Source organism: Dasypus novemcinctus, chromosome 3, assembly GCF_030445035.2.
Source record: "Dasypus novemcinctus isolate mDasNov1 chromosome 3, mDasNov1.1.hap2, whole genome shotgun sequence".
NCBI lineage: Eukaryota > Metazoa > Chordata > Mammalia > Cingulata > Dasypodidae > Dasypus > Dasypus novemcinctus.
In genome coordinates, this window is record NC_080675.1 from 170199688 (window position 1) to 170226885 (window position 27198).

The 27198-nt window shown below is 57.3% G+C and overlaps 2 protein-coding genes across 3 annotated transcripts; both read left to right on the top strand.

The window, feature by feature from the left end:
* Positions 1 to 227: 227 nt before the first annotated feature.
* AEN (apoptosis enhancing nuclease) lies at positions 228 to 8604 on the top strand. The gene is made up of 4 exons (XM_004485290.5): positions 228 to 319; positions 3727 to 4315; positions 5835 to 6035; positions 6479 to 8604. The coding sequence occupies exons 2-4, from the start codon at positions 3791 to 3793 to the stop codon at positions 6668 to 6670; spliced, it is 918 nt and encodes a 305-aa protein (XP_004485347.2). The 5' UTR covers positions 228 to 319; positions 3727 to 3790; the 3' UTR covers positions 6671 to 8604.
* A 2304-nt stretch (positions 8605 to 10908) lies between these two features.
* Positions 10909 to 17538, top strand: ISG20 (interferon stimulated exonuclease gene 20). 2 transcript variants are annotated; one of them, XM_004481080.4, is made up of 4 exons: positions 10909 to 11169; positions 11858 to 12113; positions 15601 to 15801; positions 17307 to 17538. In XM_004481080.4, the coding sequence occupies exons 1-4, from the start codon at positions 11126 to 11128 to the stop codon at positions 17421 to 17423; spliced, it is 618 nt and encodes a 205-aa protein (XP_004481137.2). In that variant the 5' UTR covers positions 10909 to 11125; the 3' UTR covers positions 17424 to 17538. The 2 variants fall into 2 exon arrangements, with proteins under 2 accessions (XP_004481137.2, XP_023441144.2); XM_023585376.3 differs by having other exon boundaries at positions 10913 to 11173.
* The last annotated feature ends 9660 nt before the right edge of the window (positions 17539 to 27198 follow it).

Here is a 27198-nt window from a genome sequence, read left to right on the forward strand (position 1 = left end):
AGTCAGCTCCAATCAGGTTCGGGCTGGGGGGCGCGGAACGAGAGGAGGACACGTGCCCCTCCAGGCCCTTTAAAATCTCCCGCCAGCTCAGCGCGCTCCAGGCACAGGCCCCGCCCCCTTGAGGAGTCCCCGCCCCTCCTGCTGTTTCACACCAACCGGCGCGAGGCAGGCTGCCGGCCAATCCGAAGAGGTCTTAGGCGGGCACTGTCGTTCTGCGAGCCAATAGGCGGGCAGCTAAGGCCGGGCATGCCCGGGCGTGTGGCCCCAGCCGGCGGGTCGGGAGCCACGTGCGGACCGGAAGAGGCACGCGGGGCTGCGGGTGAGCTCCGGGACCCCGGCGGGGAAGGCCGGGGCGGCGGGTTCCGGGCCGCGGGACCCCGCGCGTGGCGTCCTCTCCGGCTTGCGGGGCCTCCGGGGTTCGTCTGGGCCAGCCCTGCGGGGCGGCGAGTCAGCAGGCCGGGCCCGGCGCCGCCTGTCCCCTGTCTGCGGCCTGCTCTGGGGTCCCGGGCCTGAGGGGGCGGTGCTGGGCGGGGGACGCGCCGAGCTGGTGAGCGACCAACGCCCGCGTCCTTCCCCGGGTGAAGTCGGGCTTCCCACGCGTCACACCCGGGAGGACGTCAGCCGGAGGGGGTGATCGCGCCGAGCTCTCCTCGAAGTTTTTTGTTTTGCTTTTTTTCCCCCTCATACTTTTTAATCGCTTGAGGAGACCCTATCGGGGCCGGGCTTTCCACAGTGGGGCGATTATCAGAATCCTGCGGTGGGGAAAGCGCTTGTACTTGTTTGAAACACTGATTCTCGGCCCTGTTCCCCAAACAGCAGTTAAGATGGGGGCGGGGGGAGCTGGCAGTCGGCGTTGTAAACAAAAGCCGTAATAGCTGCCGGTGATTGCGTTTAAGGAAGCCCTTAGCGTAGGTCAAAGCCCTCAGCTTATGCCGAAGGGACAGGGACTTGCCCCAGCTCATTTCTTTATTTAGTGGCAGAGAGCCTAGACCTCCCTGCCGCCTTCCTCATCAGCCGTCAGGTTGGTGGCCCTGAGCCTCTGGCGATTCTGATTTCCTGATTCCTTTGGGACCTTGTTCTTCCCCTGGCTGGGCAGAGGCAAATGGAGGGGCTGCCTTTGTCAGCTCTAAGGTGTGACTTGGCTGTATGAGCAAGTTGATTATAAAATCAGGGAGAAGGTGTGAGCAAGTGGGGAGGGTGGATGAGTCAGGATGGGTCACCCTGCCTGGTCCTGGCCAAGCCCTGCTCAGGGGAATGCTGGCATCCTCCCACCAGATCCCGCCCCTTCAACATCCTCGCTTTCCCAGGTCTATTAATCCAGCCTGCTGCTCCGGCTCTTTTCTTCTCCAGACTTCTTCCCATGAGGCGGTTGTGATTCTGTTGCCCTCTTCCCAGAATCCTTCGGTGGTTCCCATCATTCTCTGGATGAAACCCAAACTTACCCACTCTTCCAGGAAAAGGAGAACTGTTCTGTCCCTGCACCACCCATCTCCTCTCCCCCCACCTCCTTTCTTTTCAACTGCAGCTCCAGGCTTCTTGCCCTCCCACAATGGATGTACTTTGCATCTGCCTTTTCTGTCTGAATGCCCTGCTCTTCCTGAGCTACTTGGTACACCTTCCTGAAACCCTTCAAAGTGCCTCTTCCCCTGCCAGGCCTTCTCTAACCCAGTGTTTCTGCCTATTCTAGCATCTTCCTGTCCTGCTCCTCCCATCTTGTGCACACCCTTATAATTAATTGTCTGACTGGTCTCTTGCCACCACACCAGGAGGTGTCTGAGGATGCGACCAGCTCTACCATCTGGCATATAGCAGGCCTACCTTCAGCTCCCTTCGCACACTTCTGAAAGAGGCCTTGCCGGGGGCTGGCTGTTGAGGGGCAGAAGCAAATAAGGCTCTCCCTTGCCTTCAGAGGGTCAGAATTAATGGTGATGGAGGTGGTCTGTATATAACTATCTACCTAGAAGTGTACATAACTGCTCCTCTGATTGTGCTGAGAGCACAGAGGGGTGAGCTAGGCTGTAAATGTCTTGGGCCAGAGCTACTGTGCCCTCCTGCCCAGCAGAGACCAGTCTGGGATGGGGGTGACTTGTGGAATGGCTGATGGAAGGACCACCAGGGTGGGGGACAAAAGATCACGTGGTACGAAGGCGAAAGGAGCGGTGCCTCCACCCCTGGCCCAGTTTGTGCTTTACACCTCCGAGACGTCAGGCTGTTGGTAGGCCCTTCTCCCTCAGGCCCAGCCTTTGCCTCTAGTGCGGCCACAGCTCCTCTCCCTTACACCTGGAGTGTGACCGTTCCGCCCTTTTCTGCTTCCCTAGCCCTCTAACGCAGCCCTCAACTCGCTTTCTGCTCCCGTTTCTTCCTCTGTGGCTGGTCTGAATTCTCAGGGTTGTGTTTCGTCTCTGCCCTGCACCTGGCAGAGCTGGGGGGACCCTAGAGAGCCTCCATGTGCCATTGGCCTGTGAAGCGCAGTGGGATGAAGGGGCTGTGCAGAAGGGCTTCCACTGAGAACAGCAGTGGAGTCTGAAAGGGAAGAGGGATGCGGAGTGAGAAGTGAGGCAGGGGGTGGCCTGTGTGCAGGAAGGGTGGTGAGCCTGGCACAGGCAGCTCTGGCCTGGGAAGAGCCGGTTACTAACCATGAGCGAGTGTCTTAGTCTTACTCTCTCGGGGGGGAAGGAGTGGAGAGTTATTGGGCCCCCACTGTAATATAATATGTGTGGATTACAGCACATCCTCACATGGGGGTGAAGACCCATTTTACAAGCCAGGGTATAAGCTCAGTAGCTTAAGTAAATTCTACAGAGCTGAGTTAAGTCTGGTCTGGTTTTGCATAGCAACTAGAAGGAGATTTTCCCAGCCACGGTCTCGGCTGTTTGGAGGATGCTGGCCTTATTTCTAGGGTTTTGCAAACTCACAGGAGCATCAGGCGTTCCCCGTAGGCAGTGGTGAGCCGGAAGCCCAGGAGCCCAGCCGTGGGCGACAGGGAGCCCGCAGTTCTCTGCGGAGGGAGTGTACGGCGGACCTTGACCACCTACACACGCCGTGGTTGTAAGGAGAGCTGGCTTAGCACAGCCCTGCTGTAGGCCACAGTGATGACACAGGTTCAACCGTTTTCAGATTTTGTAGGTGTTTTTGTGACTAATGGGTTGGCGACAAAAGTCATTTAAATAAATTAAGCTCATTTGGTCAACTCATACCAAAAATACAACCCTTGTGAGCTTCCCGTGAATTTATTTCAGGTTCTGCTAGGGGTCTACACATTTCATAAGTTGTTTTTTTTTTTAATGGCATTATTATGTACTGTTTCTGTAACGTTTGTTTTCCTATGACCAAACACTCTGAAAATTTTCAAGGTAACAACATTGCAGATGGTGAGCAAGAACTCTGGGCTGCCTGGGTTCATCTCAGGCGTTGTCTCACCCGTGGGCCAGTTGTGTCACCTGTGCTTCAGTTTCCTTACCTATAAAACAAGGGCACGAATTATGCTTTATTAGGGTCATTGGGAAGAATAAACGAATGATTCCATGTAAAGTTCTTAGAACAGTAACAGTGTTCTGCACATGGTATTTACTGTATTAGTGCAGTTATTATTAACTATTAACTGTTATGGCCAGCGAGGCATGAGATAAAGTCCAGTGCTTCAGGGCAGCCCAGCAGCCAAGCCCCCCGGGACAGGGCTGCCCGGGCACTCCTCACGAAGCCCGCCCCCGTGTGTTCTCTCTCCAGGGGGCTGCCCTTTTGGAAGATCACCTCCCAGGATTCCCTTGCTCAGAGCCGAGAGCCGGCTGGGATGGTGCCCCAGGAGGCCCCTGAGTCTGCCCAGTGCCTGTGTCCTCCCCTCACCAGCTCGAATGCCAAGGATGTGCTTCGGCGAAGGCACAAGAGGAGGAGCCGACAGCACCAGCGGTTCATGGCCCAGAAGGCTCTGCTGCAGGAGCAGGGGCTGCTGAGCCCACCCCCAGAGCCAGGCTCCTCCCTCCTGCCCACCCCGTCGGGGACTTTGCCAGGCACCAAAGCTGCCAGCAGTAAGCGGCGGCGTCCACAGGTGGAGTTTGGCAGTGCCCCCTGCCGCAGAGCAGCTGTGGGGCCCTTGCCCAGCAAGTGTGTCGCTATTGACTGCGAGATGGTGGGCACGGGACCCCACGGGCGGGTGAGCGAGCTGGCCCGCTGCTCCGTGGTGAGCTACCACGGCCAAGTTCTCTACGACAAGTACATCCGGCCGGAGATGCCCATCGTCGACTACCGCACCCGTTGGAGTGGCATCACTCGGCAGCACATGCACAAGGCCATCCCCTTCCAGGTGGCCCAGAAAGAGGTGAGGGCGGGGTTGGCACGGCCCTGCCCTGCACTGGTGGGGGGCTTCTTTGAGTCAGTGTGATGAGCTGGGAAGAACAGGTGGGTTTGGGCCGCCACTTTTCAACTGGGGACTCAGAGCCTTTGGGAAAGTTACTTCATTGGATTCCTTTTCCATGCGATAAGGTGACTAGAAATCCCAGCCCCGCCTGCTCAGGAGGATTGCAGGAATGTTATAGAAAACTAGACCAACTGTAAGGTGTTAAATTCTGAAGTTTTAAAAAATATTTTAAAATGCCCTTTTCTATTCTAGTATTTCTGTATGAAGTTTGCAAAAAACAGTCCTGTGGCCTTTGGGTGTTAACTTTTGGCTTATTTCCTTCTGTCAGTTTTTCAGTCCTCTGAAAAAAATTAATTAGTGGGGGGACCACACCAGTGTAGCAGGAAGTCCATCTAAAGCCTTATTGGCAGCCCAGGTTCCTTGTCCCCAGACCCCTCCCCTGGAGATTCTTGGCTGCCCCGCTCTGAGCCAGTGCGGGTGTGCACAGTTCCTTCCCCCTGGTGGCGGGGGCAGGACCGGGTGTGTGACACAAGTGGTGGCAGCACAGCTCTGCACTGAAGCCCTTTCTGTCTGCTGTGAGCTCTGGGTTTAGTGCCCACAGAGGGAGTGGGGAGCCCGCGGCTGTGGTGGGAGCCTGTGCCCGGCGGAGAAGGCTCAGGGCAGGGGACTGCAGGCCTATTGACCTGTCTGTATCACCCCTGGGGTCTGAGGGGGGCCCAAGCAGGGAGCCAAGGTCACGTGTGCTGAAGGTCAGAGCTGAGCAAGAGCGTGGGTTTACAGGCTGGGGGGGGGGAGGTCCCTGCAGAATGGGGGCAGAGGGGCGAGTCCCCAAGGCACGGCTGCGTCTGCCAGTACTAACCAGAGCTGCCGTTTGCCATGTGTCCCCTAGTGCTGTGCATGGTTCTGTCGACGTCACCCAGCGGCCCGTTGGTCCCCTGCTGTGTGGAGCGTGGATACGTCGCTAGTCAGCCTGTCCCCACGGCCCTGCACTCACAGAGCTCACACTGGCGATGGGGGAGTGGGCGCAGGGAGGACTGAAGGTGTTGTTAGAAAATATGACAAATTCTGTGAAGGAAGAGAACAAGATGCCGAGAGAGTGGCAGGGCTAATTTAGGTGGGGGGAGACCTGGGAAGGCCTCCGGAGGAGCTGACATTGAAGCTGAGACTTGTTGCTTAATAGGCGTTTGGGGGGTGGAGTCGTCCAGGCAAAGGGAGATGAGCCCCTCCCGGCAGGAAAGCTGCTCGGGTCAAGTAGCTAGAAGTCAAGTAGCTAGAAGTCAGAACCGCCCAGGAACGCCTTTCCGTGCTCCCGATTTCACAGGAGAGAACCGGAGTCAGCTAGCGAGGAGAAGCACCTAGACGAGGGCTCCCGGCAGCTCGCTTGACTGCGGCGCTCGTGGTCTCCCTCCTCCGGGCTGCCTCCTGGCCCCCGTCCCAGCCTGCAGCCTGACGGTGGCTTCCTGCCCCCCCCCCCCCGCAGATCCTTAAGCTCCTGAAGGGCAAGGTGGTGGTGGGGCACGCGCTGCACAACGACTTCCGGGCCCTCAAGTACGTCCACCCTCGGAGCCAGACCCGGGACACCACTTACGTCCCCAACCTCCTCTGCCAGCCCGGCCTCCCCGTGCGGGCCCGGGTTTCTCTCAAGGACCTGGCCCTGCAGCTGCTGCACAAGAAGATCCAGGTGCGGGGTACGGGAATGGGAGGGAGAGGGCGGGCCTGCTGGCCCCCACCGCACCCCTGCCCGGGCAGCCCTGGATCCTCTGCCAGGCCAGTTGCTTGCAGATTTGTCCTTTCATTTTCATTTCGTCCTCCATCTCCTGCCGTCAGAGATGGATGCATCCATCAGGGCAGCCAGTAGCTCTTGCTGACCATGATTCCCATCTGATCTTTCTAAGGTGCCTCTGAAGTAGAAATTTTCACTCCGTTTACAGTTGAGGAAACAGGCTTGTGGTCCTGCTGAGCTTCAGTCCCTTTCTGACCCCAAAGCCCACACCCTTTTATCTGTACCAGGCCATGCACCCCTGTTCTGTGGGTTCGAGCTCTTGGGCCTATACAAAGCCCTGGGGGCCGAGGGGCTTCCCTCACCAGGCCAGCGGGCAGTGACGTGTCTGCTCTTGTCCACAGGTGGGCCAGCACGGGCACTCGTCGGTGGAAGACGCCATGACGGCCATGGAGCTCTACCGGCTGGTGGAGGTGCCGTGGGAACAGCAGGAGGCCAGCAGCCCCCGGGCACCCCCTGAGGACAGAGAGCCCGACAGCAGTACAGACATGGAGCAGTACATGGAGGACCAGTACTGGCCCGAGGACCTGGCCTAGGGCACCAGAGGAAGGCAGTGGGGAGCAGGTGGCAGCCTGTAGGGAGCGGCTGAGAGCACCGGGCAGGGCAGGGGGCAGGCAGCCCACCCCTTGGGGCAGGATTGAGCCCCCCTCCCTCCCCCACGCCCTCTGCCCATGGCACAGCCCCATCTCCGCAGGGCTGCCGTTGGTCCCCTCTCCCTGCTTCACGTGGCTTTTGCTGATGGCACTTTACAGACACGGTGGGAACGGCAGGGGGCTACCTTCCGGGGCCCAGCAGGACCGGGGAGTGTGTCAACAGGCTGTCCCTGGCCTTGCCCCACCCCCTGATCTGCAGCCACCATGCTGTGCCATCTGAAGGGATAATACCCCCCTCCTGGGGGTGGGGGCGGACCTGTCAGTGTCCCCACGTTCTAGGAGCTCCCTCATCTCAACTCAGCGACTTGCGGTAGAGTTCTTCTGCCACCTACCCTTCCAGGGTCGTTTGTGGACTCAGAGTAAATATGCCGTGAAGCAGTGGAGGTCGCCTCCAAGGGCGGCATCTCTAACCCCCTCCTCTCTGAACCGGACCTCTGGGTTGAGCCACTGTAGGAACTTGTACCTCCGCTGTGTGGCCTGTCACCCCCCTGCTCGGCTGCAGGGGAATGGCCCAGCCCACGGGCCTCCCTTGGGAGTTGGACCCCTCACATGCTTATCAGCAGATCACCAGGCACAGCTTGGGGAGGCGGGAACGTAGGTGTGTGGGATGAAGATTGGCATATTTTGACCCAAATCAGGAATTCCCCCTGCCCACCCAGCACTGGACGCTTAAGCAGAGTCTGAGAAACAAGCCTGCAGTTTGAATTCAGGGGTCCTGAGCAGAACCGCTCATGGGACCTTTATTTGCCAAAAGCAGGGCCTTGGGCTAGGGCAGGGCGGTAGCAGCTTTGTGGGATACCCCACACTCGGGCTGCTGCCCCTCAAGCACTGTGACCGGCAGTCAGGTGGTTATTGGGGTCTCCTAATTAAAAATGGTCTCTGCCTGGCTGTCATCCTCCACCCCTTTCCTTGTTTCCTAAGAGGCAGTTCTGGGGTGTTAGGGTAGCCAAGAGCTCAAGTCACAAAGGCCTTGGTTTGAGCCCCAGTTTTGCTTGCCACTTAGTAGCTTTGAGACCTTATGCAAAGGTGTAACTTCACCCTGGAGTCTGTTTCCTCATCTGTGAAATGAGGATAATGGCAAAACCTACCTCAGGAGGGCGTGAGGATTCGCTGTCACACTTAGCACAATACGTGGTACACAGTGAATCTCAGTGAATGTGAGTTGCTGTTTATTCTTTAAGGATTCATTTCTGCCTTTTCAGGTAAAACCTTAAACACTGATCCCTCAACCTGGCCTGGACAGAATGTTCTGGACCACAGAGGGGCAGGGGTGGTGCAAACACGGCGGTTCTAGCCGTGCTCCCCGTCTTTGTTCCCAGTTGGTTATTATGTGTGGCCATCAGGTGCTGCTGACTTCTCACCAGGATCCAGCCACTGTGTTCAGGGGATAAAATGGCTTTCATGTTAGTCTGAGCAAAGAAGCAGGGGTTGGGGAGGTAGAGACACTCTTGAAATGACACTCCACTTTTCACTGGAGGGGTCGAAGTAGTAGACTGCCACAGGTGAGCGCTGTCCCCTGGCTTGTGGGTTGAAGAGCTGCTGATAGAGGGAGAAGGAGCTGTGACCTGTGGGGAATTAAGCTTTACTGGGTTTTTTAATCAGCTTTGTTGTAAACCAGGGTTCTTAACGTTTTTTGTTCCACGGACCCCTGACTAAGTCCACATTATACTGTATGTACTATTTATAATATATCAGATCTGCACCAATATGTACCCACAAGAATATTTTTTTGAATTTCAATTCAAGCTCACAGACCCCTAGTTAGGAAGCCCTGTTGTAAACCCTTTGTTCTGGAATAAAATTCAATTGGAAAAGTGGGTGAAGTGGTCTTTTCTGTGCATTCTCAAGCCTTGGTGGCAGTAAGGGGACCCAGGGCACTAAGCCTTTTTGGGTGCATTGACCATTGGGGTGGACAGCTTGCAAGACGATGCGTTGGGATGTGGTGGGATATTAAGGCTACAGAATATGTTTCACAATGTGTGATCCATTAGTGCAATTTTGCATGTATTAAACTGAACCACATTAATCTGCTGATACTCCACTGTGCTCGCATATGGCTCAATCTATAGTACATAATTTAGAAGAACACATTTCAGAGATGCATGCCGGGCTGAGCTAGAATCAATGGGCAGGTTCCTTCGGGGCCTCTGACCCGCCATGGCGAGTCCTCACTTGGCTTGTGCCCTGTGCATGGTTCCAGAGCCTCCAAAAGTCATGCAGCAGCGGCCGGGATACTTGCCGGTCATGAGGGGCCAGCGGGCTGGGCGCGTTTGGAACACTGTGAAGGCTGTCCCAAATCAGTCACTTGCCTGCTGTTGCCTGATCCAGCGGGACGTTGGGCTTTGGCCTGGCGGGTGGTGACACCAGCTAAGCCTGGGAAGCACCTGCCCTGGGAGCCCTCCGGCCCACTCCCCTGGCTGGGGCCAGGGCCTCTGGGCTCTTAGCCATGCCTCTGTCCCACATGAGAGCACTCAACACAGAAAAAGCGGGGACCAGGCAGCAAGCAGAATGGGGGGGGAGGGGGAAATCAGTAACTGGGCTAGTAGAGTGTGCAGTGGCAAGTAGTGCTAATGGTAGAAAAATCAGGGAGGGAAACGGAAAATGCAAGTTTCAATTAAAAGACCTCGAGATGCAGGACTTGGAGGCAATGCTGGAAAGATTAGAAGGAGATTTGAGGGCACCTCCAAGAAGCAGGTGCATGACCCTTGGGGAAAAAATGTATTCTGAGACCTGAGGAGGCCAGAGTGGAGCCGGGAGGTGAGTGGATGAGGGGCAAGGGGCTGCAGGCCAGGCCAGTGGGCGTGGGAGTTACCTCAGCCGCTTGTGCTTCCCTGGGGACTGTAGAAACATCTGCTGGGATCTTGAGGTGCTATTTTTTAAGTGCATGTTCAAATAAAGCAACAGGAACTTTGCTTCATTTCCCCTTAGGTCAGGATAGAAAGAAAACCTTGATGCATTTGAAAAGCAAAAAGTCCCAAACAGGCTGAATTCAAACAAAATTTGCTCACTCTGGATGGGAACCCAAAATCGGTCACACTTGAACCAACCGGACAGACAAGACTACTTCATCACGCAGATGCGTTTCACGATGGCGCTTCCTCTTTGAGGCTTGTTAAAGTCTGTCGTCCCACGTGGCGAAAGTGCCCTGGCCCCATGGCATTTCCTTCCCGAGTCACACGTCTGTGACAACTGGGGGCAATTGGGTCAGCTGGCACGCTGATTATTCCGTGGCGGCCCGGGGTGGGGGGCCGGCATGGGGGCTCTGCACTTGGGGGGCTGAAGGCTGGCCACGCTAGACCACCAGGAGCTGGTGGAGCTCAGCACGCCCCCGCGCCAGCCGTGCGTACTTACCCTGCCACCAACGCACACGAGCTCGGCCAGCCGGTACTCGTGCCCTCCAGTGATGGGGGGCTGGAGGTTCAGCCAGCGGGTCCCCTGGGCCCGAGACCCTGGCGGGGCCAAGACGAACGAGGCAGTGACGGAAGAGTCTGCCCTGGGCAGAGGCGAGCAGTTTGGTCACAAGGATGGACCTTTTCCTCACTGAGAGCTCTTCTCTTCTTGCCCCGGTTGTGAGCCACTCATTGATTTAATAAACGTCAAGTACTTTCCACGTGCCAGGCGCTCTTCAGGAAGCTCCCGGTTCTAGCCTGGAAGGGTGAGCGTGGCCCGGCTGGTGGGGGCGTCCTCAAGGCCTGCTTCTCCTAGCCTGAGGGCAAGCGTCCACGCAGCTGGCGGGACGGCCCCTTGAGGACAGGCAGCAGGCTTCTGAGGCGCCCCTGAACAGCCCGGCCAGCGAGGCTTCCTCACAGCCTCGTTGGCTCCCCCGGCCAGGGTGGGGGCCGGCTCACCCCTACCCAGCCTTCTCCTGCCCTTCCCGGTTAGTAGCCTCCACATCCCAAGAGTCTTCTCCTCCTGTCCCCAAAGAAGGCCCACAGAACATCAGACTGGTAGTCGGCCCCGGAAGTAATGGGACATTCCCTGGACTCCGATCCTGAGGATGTTTATTCTACGGGCAGAGGGTGAGAAAGATGTTGAAATAACCTCCATTCATATAAAATGTGTCATACGATGAGGAGGTGTGGGAGGGCTCTGAGCCATTAGATGGGGGGCGAGGGCAAGGGAGGGCCGTCCCAACGCAGAGCCCGCCAGCTTGGGCAGCCCTGGCTCAGGCCTCTCGGCTCCCCACCTGCCAGGGGCCTGAGGAAGTGGAGCAGCCCAGCCCCCCTGCCCGGCACCCGCCCCTGACTTCACTTGATAACAAAGCAGAAACTGAAACAGGTTCAGGACTCCCGGTGTAGAGTCAGAGATGAGTCACTACTAAGATCAACTGCAGTAGCGATGGCCCAAGAGAGGCAGGGGAGCACCGGAGGCCCAGGAAGCAGGCAGGTAAGGGCGGGAGGTCAGGGCAGCTGAGGCAGCTGCCAGCGGAGTGGTGGAAGGGAGCTTCCCGGCGAGAGGAGGCTGCCTCCCGGGTGGAGAGGAGGCTGCCAGGCAGGCCCAGAGGAGGCTGCCCGGCAGGGCGAGAGGAGGCTGCCCGGCAGGGCGAGAGGAGGCTGCCCGGCAGAGTGAGAGGAGGCTGCCCGGCAGGGCGAGAGGAGGCTGCCAGGCAGGGCGAGAGGAGGCTGCCCGGCAGGGCGAGAGGAGGCTGCCCGGCAGAGTGAGAGGAGGCTGCCAGGCAGGGCGAGAGGAGGCTGCCCAGCAGGGCGAGAGGAGGCTGCCTGGCAGAGTGAGAGGAGGCTGCCTCCCTGCAGTGAGGAGGCTGCCCGGCAGGGCGAGAGGAGGCTGCCTCCCTGCAGTGAGGAGGGGCCAGGCAGGGCGAGAGGAGGCTGCCCGGCAGGCCCAGAGGAGGCTGCCCGGCAGGGCGAGAGGAGGCTGCCAGGCAGGGCGAGAGGAGGCTGCCTCCCTGGGCTGAGGAGGGGCCAGGCAGGGCGAGAGGCCCTGGACGGCCAGTCTGAGGGAGCGGGGTAGGGTGGCACGAGGCCAACCTCCCCCGTTGCCAGGTGGCAGTCGTGACCAAGGGCAGGGCCGAGGGGGCCTGCCGTGACGCCCCCCCGCCCCCGCTCTCTGCAGCCCGCGTGAGGGCCCCCGCGCAGGGAGCATGGCGCGCGGCGCCGAGGTGGTGGCCATGGACTGCGAGATGGTGGGGCTGGGGCCCAGCCGGGAGAGCGGCCTGGCTCGCTGCAGCCTCGTGGACTCCCAGGGCGCCGTGCTCTACGACAAGTTCATCCGGCCCGAGGGGGAGATCACCGACTACAGGACCCGGGTCAGCGGGGTAACGCCGCAGCACATGCAGGGGGCCACGCCGTTCGCTGTGGCCCGGCTAGAGGTGAGTGAACGGCCAGGCCCAGGGGCCAGGGGCACCCCTGCTGCACCCCCATCCCAGCTTCGGGGTGCCAGATCTGTGGCTTGCAATCCCAACCATGTCAGAGTCCCCACCGCCCCTGCGCAGGGAGCCTCCAGGGCGGGGGCAAACGGTGTCCCCGTCACACCACCATCAGGTCTCCCTGCCATCACAGACGCTTAGGCTGCTCCCCGGGAGCAGGTTTCGGGGCATCTGGTCCAGCGCCCTGGTGTTGTGAAGGGGGAAACCCAGCCCTGTGCCACCGCCCCCACAGTGAGTTAGGGGCTGGGGTCCTGCTATTTCCCACACACCCCTGGGCTGAGCCTTCCTCTTGAGGTCTGGATGCCCCTTGTATCTCAGGGGCCCTTGGTGGGGGCCCCACAGCAAGAACCTCTTGCAAGAAGGGGCGAGAAACCCCGGGCCGGGGGAGGTCTCGGCAGCTGGCAGGGCCCTGGGCCTGGAGCTTGTTGTGGTATCTACTCCAGTATCACTTTCTGTTTCTCCAAATGACTAAATGGAAAGCAAAACTGAGTCACTCTCAAAGTGTCACTCGCCCCTTCTGGCCCGGCTCAGCAGGGCACGCTCACGGGGTGTAGGCTGGCGGGGCGCGGGGAAGCCCGAGAGGAACCCAGGGAACCGAGGGCCGCAGGTTCACCCCAACTCGTCGCACCCAGCAGGTGCCAGGCTCCGGGCACTGGGGGTCAAATCACAACCGCGGCTGCCCGCTCCTGAGCTCTCCTTCCACGCCAGGCACCGCCAAGTATGTGCCCACTCGCTCTCACAGGACAGCCTGCTCGGGTGGGCTCTCGGGGGCTGTTCACTTCGAGCCCAGAGGGTCGGTTTGAAACCTGGCTCCGTTACTTACCTGCTCAGTCACTTTGGGTAAGGTAGTCCCTCATTCATAAAAGAAAATGGGGATAATTAGTAGCAACCTCAGAGGGGGCTGTGCCTAGAGAAGGCCCATAAGTGCTCAGGAAACGTTCGCCATTATTATTGTTTCCTTTATGATGTCCATACTTTGCGGGAGGAAAGTGAGGCTCGCTTGCACGGAGAAGCGAGGCAAGGTCAGGTTACGAGAATGTGGGAGAGCGGCCAGGAGTCACGGCTCGGGCTTAAACCTCCAGTACCGCACTGTCCAGTGGCTGCGAGCCACATGTGCCTACTAGCCCTTGAAGTGGGGTTAGCCTGGGGTGAGATGTGTTGGCAGCTCCCTGGGGTTTGGCCAGAGGGAGGAGGAGGACGTCAACATGACGTTTCCTCCAGGGTAAGTGGCTTAATGGGACGCAGGCACAAGCGGGGGGAGAGAGGGGACCGGGACAGCTCCTGCAGATGACAGCAAGGGGGCCGGGCCTCCCTGACCACGGCGGTGACCTTCCAGGCGCCTTACTCAGCTGCCTCTCCCGGCAGCCAGGAATGAGTGAGGATACCTGAACTGACGATGGATGGATGGATGGATGGATGGACAGATGGGTGGACGGAAGCAGCAGGCCCTGAGCTACTAGCTGCTCCACAGGCTTTAGGACCGGGATTCCCAAGCCTGGCTGGGAAGAATTGCCTAGAGCACTTGCTAACGCTCCTGCCCTGGTGGTTTCCTTTCTGTAGGTCAGAGTAGGGCCCACCATCCCAGGAAGGCACATCTGGGAAATTCTTGGAACGCTAGAGGAAACAGGGCAGGGGTATGGGGGAGGCCACCTGCACCTGGACCTGTCACCCGTTGCCGTGTGACCTGGGCCGCACACGCACTGAGCCCCCTTTCCTCTTTGGTAAGGTGGCTATACGAAATCTCTGCTCTGAAATCAAATGATGCTAATTTAGTCCCGGGGGTCTCCGTGGAGGAGACCAACAAATAACAATAATAATAACAGAGTCAGGCAGATGGAACGTTGCTTCTCAACTTTCAACTCCCTGGCTGTGTGACCTGGGCAGGTCCCTTAACCTCTCTGACCCTCAGCTCTCTGCTCTGTAAAACAGGACTCAATATTCTTGTTGGGCGGCCTCCTGACAAGGCAAGGGACGCGCCTGGCCCAGCACCAGGCTGCTGAGAGGAGGCGGGTAAAGGTCCCTCCTCCCCACCCCACCCCTTTCCAGGAAAGTGAATCTCCACCCACTGTGTTTGACGTTGTCAAAGTCTGACACGTGCCCAGCGAATGGCTCAGGGCAGACCCAGAGAAGAGCAGGTCAGCCACTCCCCGGCCGCGTGGGACCCCCTCCTGCCCCGCTGGAACCACTGTCCCGCTGGCGCTGCCCCACCCAACCCCCGCCCCTCCCTCCTCTGCCCACCCCGGAGAGCTGACCGAGCCCTGGCTGCTAATGGGCCCACACCCTGGGCCGCTCTCACCCATCTCTCCAGGCCCTCACCTTACAACCAGGGAAACGGAGGCCCAGAGAGGGTCTCTGACATCCCTGAGGCCACACAGCAAGGCCCGGGTCCTTCCCTGGCCTGTGCCAAGCCTCTTCGTCCTGAGGCGTTGTTGGGATTCTCTGCCAAACCGCCGGCTCTCCTTCTCCCTTCTTCCTTTCCCCTGCTTGTCGACCTCTGATTTTCATTCTGCTCTTTTTTGTCCCGTGATGAGTCCTGGGGTGCCTAACGCAGCTCCCCCAGGGACCGTCGGGCTCAGGGAGGGATGAATTTTCCTCCCACATGGGGGGCTGGCGGGGGCTGCCCCTGGGATGGTGGATGTGTCCCTTCAGGGTTGGTGGGAAGCAGGCTGGGCACCCCCCAGAAGGGAGACAGGCCCCGGGGTTCCAAAACGGAGCTCCGCGGGAAAAGCTCGGCTTCCCTGCGCCCAGCACGTGGCCTCCCTCTGTACCTGCTCACACACGACCCGGTGATCTCCCATCAGTGCCTGCTCAAGGGGGTTTCCAGAAGGTCACGTGGCCCGGCTGTTACCTTTTTTAAAAAACTGCAGTAACATGTCTATAACATAACGCTTGCCACTTTAATAGTTTCTAAGTATACAACTCAGTGATATTAATTTTTCCAGTGTTGTGCTAATATCACCACCTTCCATTACTGAAACTTTTTCATCACCCCAGACAGAAACTGCCCACTGAGTAACAACTCCCCATCCACCTCCTCCCACCCCTGGTAACCTCTGGTCTATTGTCCATCTGATTAGCAACCTTAATTGCATTTTCAACTTTAATTCCCCTTTGCCATGTAACATAGTCACAGGTTTTGAGGATTAGGAAGAGGGCACCTTTGGAGTCCGTTATTCATATATTCTGAGAGGATTCAGTGCCATCTTCTGTGTGAAGCAGGTAGAAGAGTGCCCGGCACAGGGTAAGTGCTCAATAAGGACAAGCCACTGCAGGAGTCCAAATGGGCCTTTGGCACACACCTAGACTACGGAGCCCAGAGAGGGAGAGTGATTTGCCCGAGGTCACACAGCGAGTGGAGGCGGGATGGCCCCAGGCGCACCTGGGGGACCCCTGGTGACGTGGACGGGCGGGAACGTGTCTTCCTGACCAGATCCTGCAGCTCCTGCAAGGCAAGCTGGTGGTGGGCCACGACCTGCGGAACGACTTCAAGGTGCTGCGAGAGGACTTGCACAACTACGCCACCTACGACACGTCCACCGACAGGTGGCTGAAGCGCGAGGCCAACCTGAGCCACTGCAGGCGGGTCTCCCTGCGGGTGCTGAGCGAGCGCCTCCTCGGCTGGCACATCCAGGTGAGGGCCGAGCGCCCGCCCTTCCCAGATGGGGCACCGTGGGCTGCCTGCGGCCAGGGTGTTCCTCGGAGCTTCTGCTGTGGGGCCCTGACCCTCCCTCCAAGGTCCTCTGAACCCCCGCCCCCAGTGGCACCTGTGCAAATATTTGGCCCCAAGATGCTCCCACTAGGCTGTGTGCCTGAGCGGGAGGACATCTTTGTTTGGGCTGCCCCAGAGTGCAAGGAGCTTTCCTGGAAGGTGACCCTGGAAGCCCAGGTCGGAGAGCGAGAATGCCAGATAAGGAAGGGAAAGAGCTCAGTAAGCTTGTTTTGGTTTGTTTGTTCTGGTCGAGCCGGTTGCCCGGTAGATAACTGGAGCTCAGTCCTGCCGGAGGACTCTGGGAAATGGTGTTAAAACTCACTTTAGACTGAGCCCACCCGAGGCTGCAGGGTGCTGAGGCATTTAACACCCCAACAGTCTTGGCTGAAAGCCGCCCCTGGGGGCCCCTCCCCAGCGCTGCCGGCCCGCGGGCAACGCCAGCTGAGGAGAGGCGGGCCGGGCGGGCAGGCGCTGGCGGCGGCGGGGAGGCGGCTGGAGTTCACGCCGAGGGAAGGGCCGAGGGAGGTGGGCGGCCCGGGGGGACGCTTGGGATCAGCAGGTGTTCGCTGAGCTCCGCCTCGGAGCCAGGCCCTGCTCCAGAAGCCGGGGACAGGGCTGAGCAGGACCCCGAGCCTGTCCTTGGTTGAATGGGAGGGTGGCCCACCACCAGGTCAGCACCCCACACTGTGGGAGGGTCCTGTGGAGGGAAGGGCAGGGGTGCTGGGAGCAGGGATGAAGGACGGGGCGGCAGGGGAGGAGACAGAGCTGAGGGAGACCAGGTAAGTCTTAGCAGAGGGTTGCCAGGGAGAGGGGCAGCAGGACAGGAGCCTGGGGTGCAGGCTGGGAGCATGGCCTGAGCATCCCCTACCCTGATACATCCAGACTGCCCAGCGTGGCCCTGAATGCCCCACCCCCGCCCCTCCAATGCCCCTGCCCTCTCCAACGCCTCCGCCCCCTCCAACGCCCCCTTGCCCGCTGCCCTTCCCGGGGCCCTTCTTCAGCTGCACCTGCTCTTCCCGCTTCCCAAACACCTGGTCCCCACTTACCAGGGTCCTTTCCCCTTGAGCAGCCTCTCCCTTCCTGCGGGCTGGAGTTCCCGGCTCTCTCCTGGGTTCTCCGAGCACCCTGCCAGAGCCACGTCGGCCGCTCTGTGTATCCAAGAGCCAGTCTGCAGCGGCCCCTTCCCATCGGCGCCTTGGGGTCACAGCTGGAGCCTGGCTCGAGGTGGACACTGGGTTTCGGGCCTCCTCACACCTGGACCTCAGACCCATGGGTGAAGCCGGGCCTGACGCCGCCACCTGGGGGGGGGGACGTTCACCTGCGGACCTCTGGGCCCCGGAAGTCGGGGCGCACGCAGGGAGGGCCCCAGCCACGGGGCCTCTAGACTCAGCCCCGCCCCATGCCCCCCTCTGTGCCTGTGTCTACAGAGCAGCCAGCTGGGACACAGCTCCGTGGAAGATGCCAGGGCGGCGATGGCGCTCTACCGACTCTCCTTGCGCATCCGGACCCGCCGAGGGCAGCCCAGCCCCGCCATCTCCCGCTGAGCGGGATCCCCAGGGCCGCAGGAGCCGGCCGTGGCCTCTGCAGGTGCCTCTGCGGCTCTCTTTTGGGAATGCTTGATTAGTAGTAAAATGGCTGCATTTTTTCCTATTCTGTCGCTGGGCCATCCTCCTGTGTTTTCCTTTCTTTTGTCTGAGCCGGGCTGCCGGGGGGCAGGGCACAGGCTGCCCGGGCGGACCCTGGAGCGAAGGCTTGTCCCGAGGCGCCGGGCTAGGGTCCATTTCTTCATTCCTCGGGCCCAGGAAGAAGCGACTGGGCTCGAGGGGGCGTGTGACTTAATGAGGAACCCATCCTCTGCCTCCCTTTTCCTGTGGCATTTATGCACAGAGCCGGGTTTGGGGGTCCATTCATCCCATTTTGAAATGGGTGCCCTGGCTCGCGGGAGCTTTGAATCAAAAATATCAGAATATGATGGGTGGCCCTCAGTGGCCCCGAGCAAGTCACCCCTCTTCTCATTCGTAGCATGAGGACGTGAAGCGGGTGGGCTCTGGAGTCGGCTAGAACTAGGTTGGCCTCCTGATTCTCCCTTTCCTAGCTGTGTGACCTAGGTGAGTACTTAGCCTCTCTGTGCCTCACGCCCTCCACCTGTAAAACAGGATTATAAGAATCCCCAGGGTTCCTGTGGGTGCTGCGTGCAGAGTCCCTGGCCCCACGCCTGCCGGAGCGCGGGCGCTCACCAAATACCAACAGCTGGGTGTCCCTCCCTGGACTGGGGGAGGGGTGGGGTGTGTGGGGAGAACGGTGTACAGGTTAGACTCAGCTCCCGAGTTCGGTTGTTTCAACCCAGGCCTGGGACCCCCCTCGGACCACTCAACCGGAAGCAGTGGGGTGGGGCCGGGGCAGCCCTCGGTTCCATAACTCTCACGGGTGACTCTGAGGCTAGGACAGTGGGCTCACCGCAGGTGTTTTGTAACAACCCCGGCACTGCCCACGCAGCGCCCTCCCCCTCGGGTGTGCATCCCCCCCGAGAGCGTGTCGGAACAGAGCGCCGGCCCCGCTCCCACCACGTCTGATTCAGCAGGTCTGGGGTGGGGCCCGAGAACTTGCATTTCGGCCGCCCCCATCGATGCTGGTCCGGGACCACCGTTTGAGAACCGCTCACTGCCCGAGCCTCAGCTGATTGTACCACGCAACATGGTTGAGGGCCACTGGCTTGGGGCCATCGGGTGGACACCTCTGGCCACAGGCCTCACCCCCTGTTGTCCCCTTCTGCTGTCTGCACAGGGAGGTCCACGACCCTGCGCGGTGTGTCTTAAACACCCCCCATCGTGCAGACGGGGGAGTCGAGGTGAGGCTAGTGGATTGATTTCCAGGCTGCTGAAACAAGTACCCGACAGTGGGTTGGCTTGACCACAGGAACTTACGGGCTCACGGTTTCAGAGGCTAGGAAGCTTGCTTCCTTCCTGGGTCGTATCTCGAGGCAGCTGGCGATCTTTGGGGTCCCTTGGTTCTTCTGTCACACGGCAATGCCCGTGGCAGCACCTACTCCTTCTCCTTCCGGGTTCTGTTGGCTTCCAGCTTCTGGCTATTCCCCACGGCTTCTCTTTCCATGTCTACTTTCCTTTGCGTCTGGGACTTCAGCGGATTGGACAAAGTCCCACCCTCGTTCAACTTGGGCGCACTTCAATAACATCTTCAAGGGTCTTATATACAAATGGGTTCACACCGTAGGCCCAGGGGTTGGGGCCTGAACATGGCTTTGGTGGGGGATGACTCAATCCCCAACAGTGAAGGACCTGAGGGGTTCACATCCAGGCCTGCCAGACCCCAGGAAGAATTCTGTTCCCTGAGACCGCGCCCCTCGAGGAGCCCAAGGGCTCTCTCGCATGTCTGGGAGGAGGAGCAGCTGGCTCTCTCGGGGTTCTCTTCCGCCCTGTCTCCCCAGTCTTGGGGTGTCCCGGGCCTCTGCTCTTGCCTGATTCTCATGAACCTTCAAAGCTGCTAGTTGCGTCTGCTGGGTTTGGCCGGGGCTGGCCACCAGGTGGTGGTCTCGGGCCGTCTGTCTGCCTCGCGGGCGGCGCCAGCGTGGACATGCTCGTGCCCAGTAAAATCAGTGAGTGACCCAGGCCGGCCGTGCCACTCAGCCCCAGCTGGTTGTGGGCATGCAGAAACGCTGGCCGGTGGAAATACATCTTCAGGGCTGCGTCTGGCCGGTGGCCACCAGCTTGAGACCTAAGCTCTGATTCGACTTCCGGCTGACACCTGGTGCCTTGCGGGGAGGGGCCGTCCACCTCGGCCTGAGTCCATCCAAGGGCGGGAATTCACTGCCTTGAGAGCACTCTGCAGAGGGTCGGCAGCCCCTTGCCCCCTTAGACCCCCACCCGTGGTAAATACAGCCTCACTTAGATGTGGTGACATGGCACGCTGCCGGAGACGCTCTTACCCTCTACCTCCACTTCCACCCTGAGTCTTTGACTTTCTAGGTTACCTGTCCCTAATTTCTCCAACATTCCCCCCTTAGGCAGAGCCCCTCTCCATTTCTCCTCTGCTCCTCCCCACACACTTGTCTCAACACCCCAGCGTCCCTGTCCTGCCTTACTTCCCCAACCTACACTCTCAGGGGCTCCTGGACATTCGAGAAGCTGGAAAGAGCAGGAGGAGCCAGCTGAGCCGAGAGAAGGGGCAGCGTCCTCCGGCCCAGGGCTGGCCCGAGACCCGTGCATCCAAGCAGCGGTGGCAGGGTGAGCTAAGGCACCAGGGACAGGAGTCGCCCTGGCAGGCATCAAGAAGAATTTGGGTGTGGCGAGCCACGAGCATCCTGTCTCACCGGACACAACCTGAGTCACCCGTGACTCAGCCCCGTTTGACCGCCCAGACTGCAGGGCCGGCAGAGTGAGGAGCGCAGGGACGTCGCCCTGCCCTTCTGCAGCCCCTGCCCTGCGCCCTCGCCTTCGCCCACCCCCGCCCCAGCCTGAAGGGAGAAGAGTGGTTCTGCGCGGGGAAAGCACTCTGCACGGGCCGGGCCGCTGCTCCCGCTTCTCCCGCTCTGTGACTGCTGAGGCCTGCAGGCGGGGGACCCCTGCGCCCCCGCCAGCCCCACCCCCATCCCGACGCCGGCCTCTCCGAGGACGTGGGGCCTGCCCGGAGCCGCTTCCAAGGGTGGTAACCGGCGCTGCCCGGCTTCCTGCCCAGCGCGCCGTGGGCCCGGACGGCCCCGCAGCCAAGAGGCTTACTCAGCCGCCGAACAATTTCTCCTCTATATGGAAAGAACGTATGCTTTTCCTGCTGGGGGAGAGCGGGCTTTCAGGAGCTCTGCAGAGATGCAGAGGAGACGCGGAGGAAAAGGCCAATGCTGGCCTGGCCCCAGCGCCCCGATCGCAAGCCACGTGGTGTGTGTTTCCCGGCAGAAGTCACCGGCCTCCGTTCCCAGGCCCATGGCGAGGCTCAGGGACACCCGTCTGGACCCTTGGGCTTATGACAAGTCCCCTCACTCAGGGCTGATGTCCTCGGTGCCTCCTTCTCCCTCTTCCATTCTCCAAGGTTAGGGCTGGACTAGAGGGAGAGGGGACTGACAGCTCTGCCAGCCGCTCCCAGCCCAGGCCGGCTGCATCCTCTGCTGGGGGCCTGGAGCAGCTCTGCTTGGCTGATCCCACCTAAGACCCTCCACTGGGCAGAGGGGGAGGCTGGCAGAGCGCAGCTGTTTGGATCTCATGGCACTGGGGACCATGTGGCAGAAATAATACGATGGCCAACATTTGTGAAGTGTGTGCTATATACCAGGACTGGGGCTTTACAGGCATTAATTCCCACTTAGAATTACTATTATTCTGCTCATTCTGTGACCGAGGAAGCTGAGGCACAAAGAAGTTAAATAACGTGTCTGAAGTCATGTAGGGAGTCGGTGGTAGAGCTGAGACTTGAATTCGTACGAGGGCAAAGGATGCTTGGGAAATCTTTACCCAAGTAGGAGAAGCGACAAAACAAATCTCATCTCCTTCTACATCGGCACAAGTCCCCGTTCCTGGCTTGGACGGGAAAGCACCCAGGCTAATGGGAGAGCTTGGGTCAGGACTCCAGGGTCCTGGCTTCAGCACCCAGCAGTTAGAAAATGGAATACAGCCAATATTTATCAGCACCCACTGCACCCAAGTCATGCTGTAGTATCTCCCGGTCTAAAACCAAGCCGAACCAAGCCCTCGACCCTACACCGTCCCAGCCATGGCCCTCCCTTCCTCTCCCCTTGCACGGCCGGACCTCTTGAACTCAATCTATGCCCACTCTCTCCATCTTCTCACCTCTCATTCACGCTAAATCCCAACTCTGCCTTCTAGTCCCACCATTCTGTGGAAATGGTTCTCACCAAATCATCCATCAGCTCCACACTGGCCAATTCAGTTCTCATCTTACCGGGTCTCTTAGCACAGTCCAACTGGGTTAAAGAAACTCTCCTCGCTGGAGTATTTCCTCCTCGGTCTCTTCCTCCTTCCTCCTCCTCTGCTTGCTCTGGGGGCTGAAGTTCCTCGGGATGTGGGCTTGGGCCGCGTCTCCTCAGTGCATCCTCCTTCCCTCACCCAGTGCAGCGCATTAAGACTCTAATTCATTCACTCATATCTATTGTTCATCTACTACAGGGCTTCTTAAACTTTTTTGTTCCATGGCCCCCTTACTAGGTCCACACTATACTGGGTATTATTTAATAAATAGATCACACCTGCACCAACCTGTTCCTACAAGACTGTTTTTTTTTGAATTTCAATTCAAGCTCATTGACTCCTTGTTAAGAACCCTTGATCTACTATGATATATATGTACCAGGTATTATTCCAGGCACTGGGGAAAGAGCAGAGAATAAAACCCATCAAGTTTCCACTCTCATGGAAATTATATCCTAGTGGGGAAGACAGATAATAAACGGTAAGTAAAGAGCATCACATCACTTGGTGCTAAATTCTGTGACAAAAGTAGATCAGGTCAAAAGAGAGCGTTATTGGCATGTGGGAGGTGGGAGGCTACATTGTAGGCGGATGGCCAGGGAAGGCCTCTCTGATGATGGGACATCTAAAAGACACCAGAGGGAAGCGGATGTGACTCAATAGATAGGGCATCCGCCTACCACATGGGAGGTTCAGGGTTCAAACCCAGGACCTCCTGACCCATGTGGTGAGCTGGCCCACACACAGTGCTGATGCGTTCAAGGAGTGCCGTGCCACGCAGGGGTGTCCCCCTTGTAGGGGAGCCCCACACCCAAGGAGTGCACCCCACAAGGAGAACCACCCAGCGAGAAAAAAAACACAGCCTGCCCAGGAGTGGCGCCGCACACACGGAGAGCTGACGCAGCAAGATGACGCAACAAAAAAAGGCACAGATTCTTGGTGCCACCAAGAATGCAAGTGGACAAGAAGAACACACAGCGAACGGACACAAGAGAGCAGACAACTGGTGTGGGGGGGAAGAGATATAAATTAAAAATAAATCTTTAAAAAAATTTGTTATAATCATAAATAAATAAGTGAAATAAAAGATACCAGAAGGAAGGGAGTACTGGCCACATGATGGCAGCTCCCAAATTCTTATCTCTAGATCTAATTGTTCTTCTGAGATCTGAAGTTAGCCAACTGCCTGCCTGCCATCTCCGTGTGGATGTCTCACAGACACCTCACACTCAATCTCATCTCTTGACTCACATACACACACGTACACACACCCTTACACTGATCCTTCCTCAGTCTTCCCCGTCTCGGTCAACGGCACCTCCTCCGCAGGTACTCTTCTCAAAACACCTCTGCTGGTTTATTTTTATAATTTTTGCATCTGTACTATTTGCACATGGTATATATCAGTAGACTTTATTATTAATAAATAAATGCCTGGAAGCAGACTTGGCCCAGTGGTTAGGGCGTCCGTCTACCACATGGGAGGTCTGCGGTTCAAACCCCGGGCCTCCTTGACCCGTGTGGAGCTGGCCCATGCGCAGTGCTGATGCGAGCAAGGAGTGCCCTGCCACGCAGGGGTGTCCCCCGTGTAGGGGAGCCCCACGCACAAGGAGTGTGCCCCGTAAGGAGAGCCGCCCAGCACGAAAGAAAGTGCAGCCTGCCCAGGAATGGTGCTGCCCACACGGAGAACTGACACAGAAAGATGACACAACAAAAAGAAACACAGATTCCCGTGCCACTGACAACAGAGGCGGACAAAGAAGAAGATGCAGCAAATAGACACAGAGAACAGACAACCGGGGGGGGGAGGGGAGAGGGAGATGGGGAGATAAATAAATAAATCTTTAAAAATAAATAAATAAATGCCAATTTTTTAAGAAACCAAAACACTTGTGTATCCATCCAGGCTTCTTCATCTCTAGTGCCACAGCCTCGGTCCAAATCCATTAATCCTTCTCACCTGGACACTGGCCATAACTTTTTTTAAAAAGATATTTATTTATTTATTCCCTCCTTTGCAGCTTATTCCTTTTCTTTTGCTGTCTCTTCTCTGTGCCCATTTGCCGTGTGCTTTTTCTGTATCCGCTTGTCTCCCTTTCGTTGCGTCACCCTGCTGTGCCAGCTCTCCACAGTACACGGGCCAGCCTTGCCTTCACAAGGAGGCCCCGGGACGTGAACCCAGAGCCTCCCATATGGTAGACAGGAGCTCGACTGATTGAGCCACAGCCGCTTCCCTTGCCATAACTTTTTAATTGATTCCTCTATATCTATTCTTGCCCCCTTTCTATCCTCTTCTATACACAGTAGCTGGACTAATTTTTTTAAAACATGGATCAAATCATCTCATCCCCTGTTTAAAATCCTTCACAGAGATGCTACTGGTGTCCCAGTCAAACCCTTTGGTCCATATCCTTTCCAGGCCCGGCTGCCAGCCGTTAGCACCTGCACCCTTTTGCTGGGGCGTTTGCTGTGGCCACCTGAGAGCACGCTACTGGAACCCGTCTCCTCCTCCCCTAGGAACGGCCCTCCGTCAGTGATCGATGGGGGTTGGTGGATAAACATCCCAGCTCCCTCACCCCTTAGGTGGGCAAATTCTGTGTTATTTCCAGAGTTCCCCACCAGGGCTGAGCTTCAGTTGCCCGCAGTGTCACCTGTCTTGAAAAGGTATTTTTGAGAGGATTCCTTTACTTCTCTGCCTCACTACCCCACTGCCCTACTGAGGGTTCCTGGGATCCGTGTCCAAATAAACCAGCTCCCCTCAGAGCCTTGTCTCAAGGTCTTCTTCAGAGGGAACCCAATCTGAGACACCTTCAAAGGCTTTCCTTTGATCCCTTAGGACAAGAACGCAACCCCTAAAGTTTGTTAAGAGGTCTTTCAAGCTCAGACCTGTCTCCCTGTCCAGCCCTGAGGACTTCCCCAGGTCCTCTCTGCCATCCTAGGGCCTTTACAGACACCGTTCCCACTGCTTGGAGTGTTGTCCCCCACCTCCTCCTGTGCCCAGGCAGTTCTTCAGGTTGCTTGCCCAGAGAAGCCTGCTATGGTGGTTTGGAACTCTGTACCCCAGAAAAACATTTTCTAAACTTAATCCATCCCTGTGGGTGTGAACCCATTTTAAAATAGGACCTTTGGATGAGGTTACTTTAGTTAAGTTGTGGCCCAGCTCAATCAGGATGGGTCTCGATCCTATTCCTGGAGTCCCTTGTAAGCAGAATGAAACTCAGACAGATAGAAAAAGCCATGGGAAGCCAGAAGCTGAAGGTCAAAGAGACCTGGAAGAGAAGGAAGACGCCAGGAGACGCTGCCATTTGCACTGTGATGTGACAGTGGAGCCAAGGACTAAGAATCAGTGGTGGCCAGCCCCAGGACACCAACCTTCAGAAAGAAAGCATCGCCTTGACGATGCCTTGACTTGGACTACTCCTAACTTCAAAACTGTGAGCCAATAAATGCCTATTGTTTAAGCCAATCCATTGTAGGGTACTTGCTTGAGCCACCAAGGAAACTAAAATACTTGCTCTGACCACAGATATAATTATATATTTATATGTTAAGTGATATTAGGGTCCAAATGGGAAGCGGATGTGGCTCAACAGATAGAGCATCCGCCTACCATATAGGAGGTTCAAGGGTTCGATACCCAGGGCCTCCTGGCTCATGTAGTGAGCTGGCCCATGCACAGTGCTGCTGTGTGCAAGGAGTGCCAGCCCACGCAGGGATGCCCCCATGTAAGGATGCCCCACACACAAGGAGAGCCACCCTGCGTGAAACCACAGCCCGCTCAGGAGTGGTGCCACACACATGGAGGGCTGACGCAGCAAGATGCTGCAACAAAAAGAGACACAGACTCCCAGTGCCGCCTGATGAGAATGCAAGTGGACACAGAAGAACACACAGCGAATGGACACAGAGAGCAGACAAGGAGGGGGGAGAAATAAATAAATAAATCTTAGAAAAAAGAAAGGATCCAAGTGTGTTTTCTTTGCCCCTTCATCCTCCAGCACTTAGCACGATGTCTGGCTTGTGGCAGGCTCAATAAATACTTTGTCAAAAGAACAAAAGAATGAATAATCTTGGGGGTAGTGGAGTCCCTGGCCTTGGGGACAGAAGGCCTAGTCCTGAACTGTGACTACTCTAGGACTTTCTTCTATCCGTTTTTCATGATCCTATGTCTTCAACCTCTCTCTCTCCACTGCCTTGGTCTATTAAGATATGACCAAGTATTGCCTAGCTTTAAAAAAAGCTCTCCCCCTTTGGATAAGTTGTTAAAGGGTTGGGGAACAGAGTAAAAACATGGAGGGCTTCACAACTAGAAAATGACCTTGAATTAAAGATTCAATGCGGAACAGCAGAATATACCTGTCTACATATAATAACATGACTTCGGGAAGCGGTTTGACCTAATGTAAGGGGGAAATGGAAAGGAGAAATGAGATTATAAGGCTGTGAGTCTCTAAAAAAGAGTCTGGAGGTTGTCACAAGGAATACCCCTATGTACAACTGAACAGAGTCTAAGAGACAGATAAGGTAGATACAACCCCAGGTATTGGTTCTTTTGAGTCTGCGTGATAGAATTGGACTCAGAGGGGATCTCTTTTCACAAGACTTGCATACTACTTTATTGGAATTGTAGTTGGTGCTGGGTTTAAGATATATGTAGGGGATTTGAATCTCTGGACTGATAATATGACACCCAGGCCCAGAGCCTCAGCAGACTTCAGCTCCTACACTTTGATTTATTGGACTTACTCCACTCAGCTAACATGGAGTTGAAGAAGGTCAACCACCACAACATGGAGCCTAGAGTGTCTACAACTAGAAGCGGGAGGAGTGCATCCAGTACCCATGTGGAATCTAAGCCCTCACTTGACATAGGTGTGCAATGGACACAACCAATCCAATGTCCACAGAGGAAATGTGGAATGGGTGTGGGAACGGTAGCCATGGGGGCTGCTGGGTGTGGGGAACGGGAGGAAGAGATGAGATGTGGAGGCATTTTCGGGACGTGGAGTTGTCCTGGATAGTGCTTCACGGACAATTACGGGACACTGTAGATCCCCCCAGGGCCCACTGGATGGAACGTGAGAGAGTCTGGGCTATGATGTGGACCATTGACTATGGGGTGCAGTGATGCTCAGAGATGAACTTCACCAGGTGCAATGGATGTGTCATGATGATGGGAGAGAATGTTGCTGTGGGGGGAGTGGGGGGCGGGGGCGGTGGGGTTGAATGGGACCTCATATTTTTTTTAATGTAAATTAAAAAATAAATAAATAAATAATTTAAAAAAAACAAAACATGGAGGGCTTCAGACAACAGACGGCCTAGCAGGGGCTGCTACAATTTTCCTCTGACTCTAACCCTTAATGATGCTTAGAATAGGGAGGTA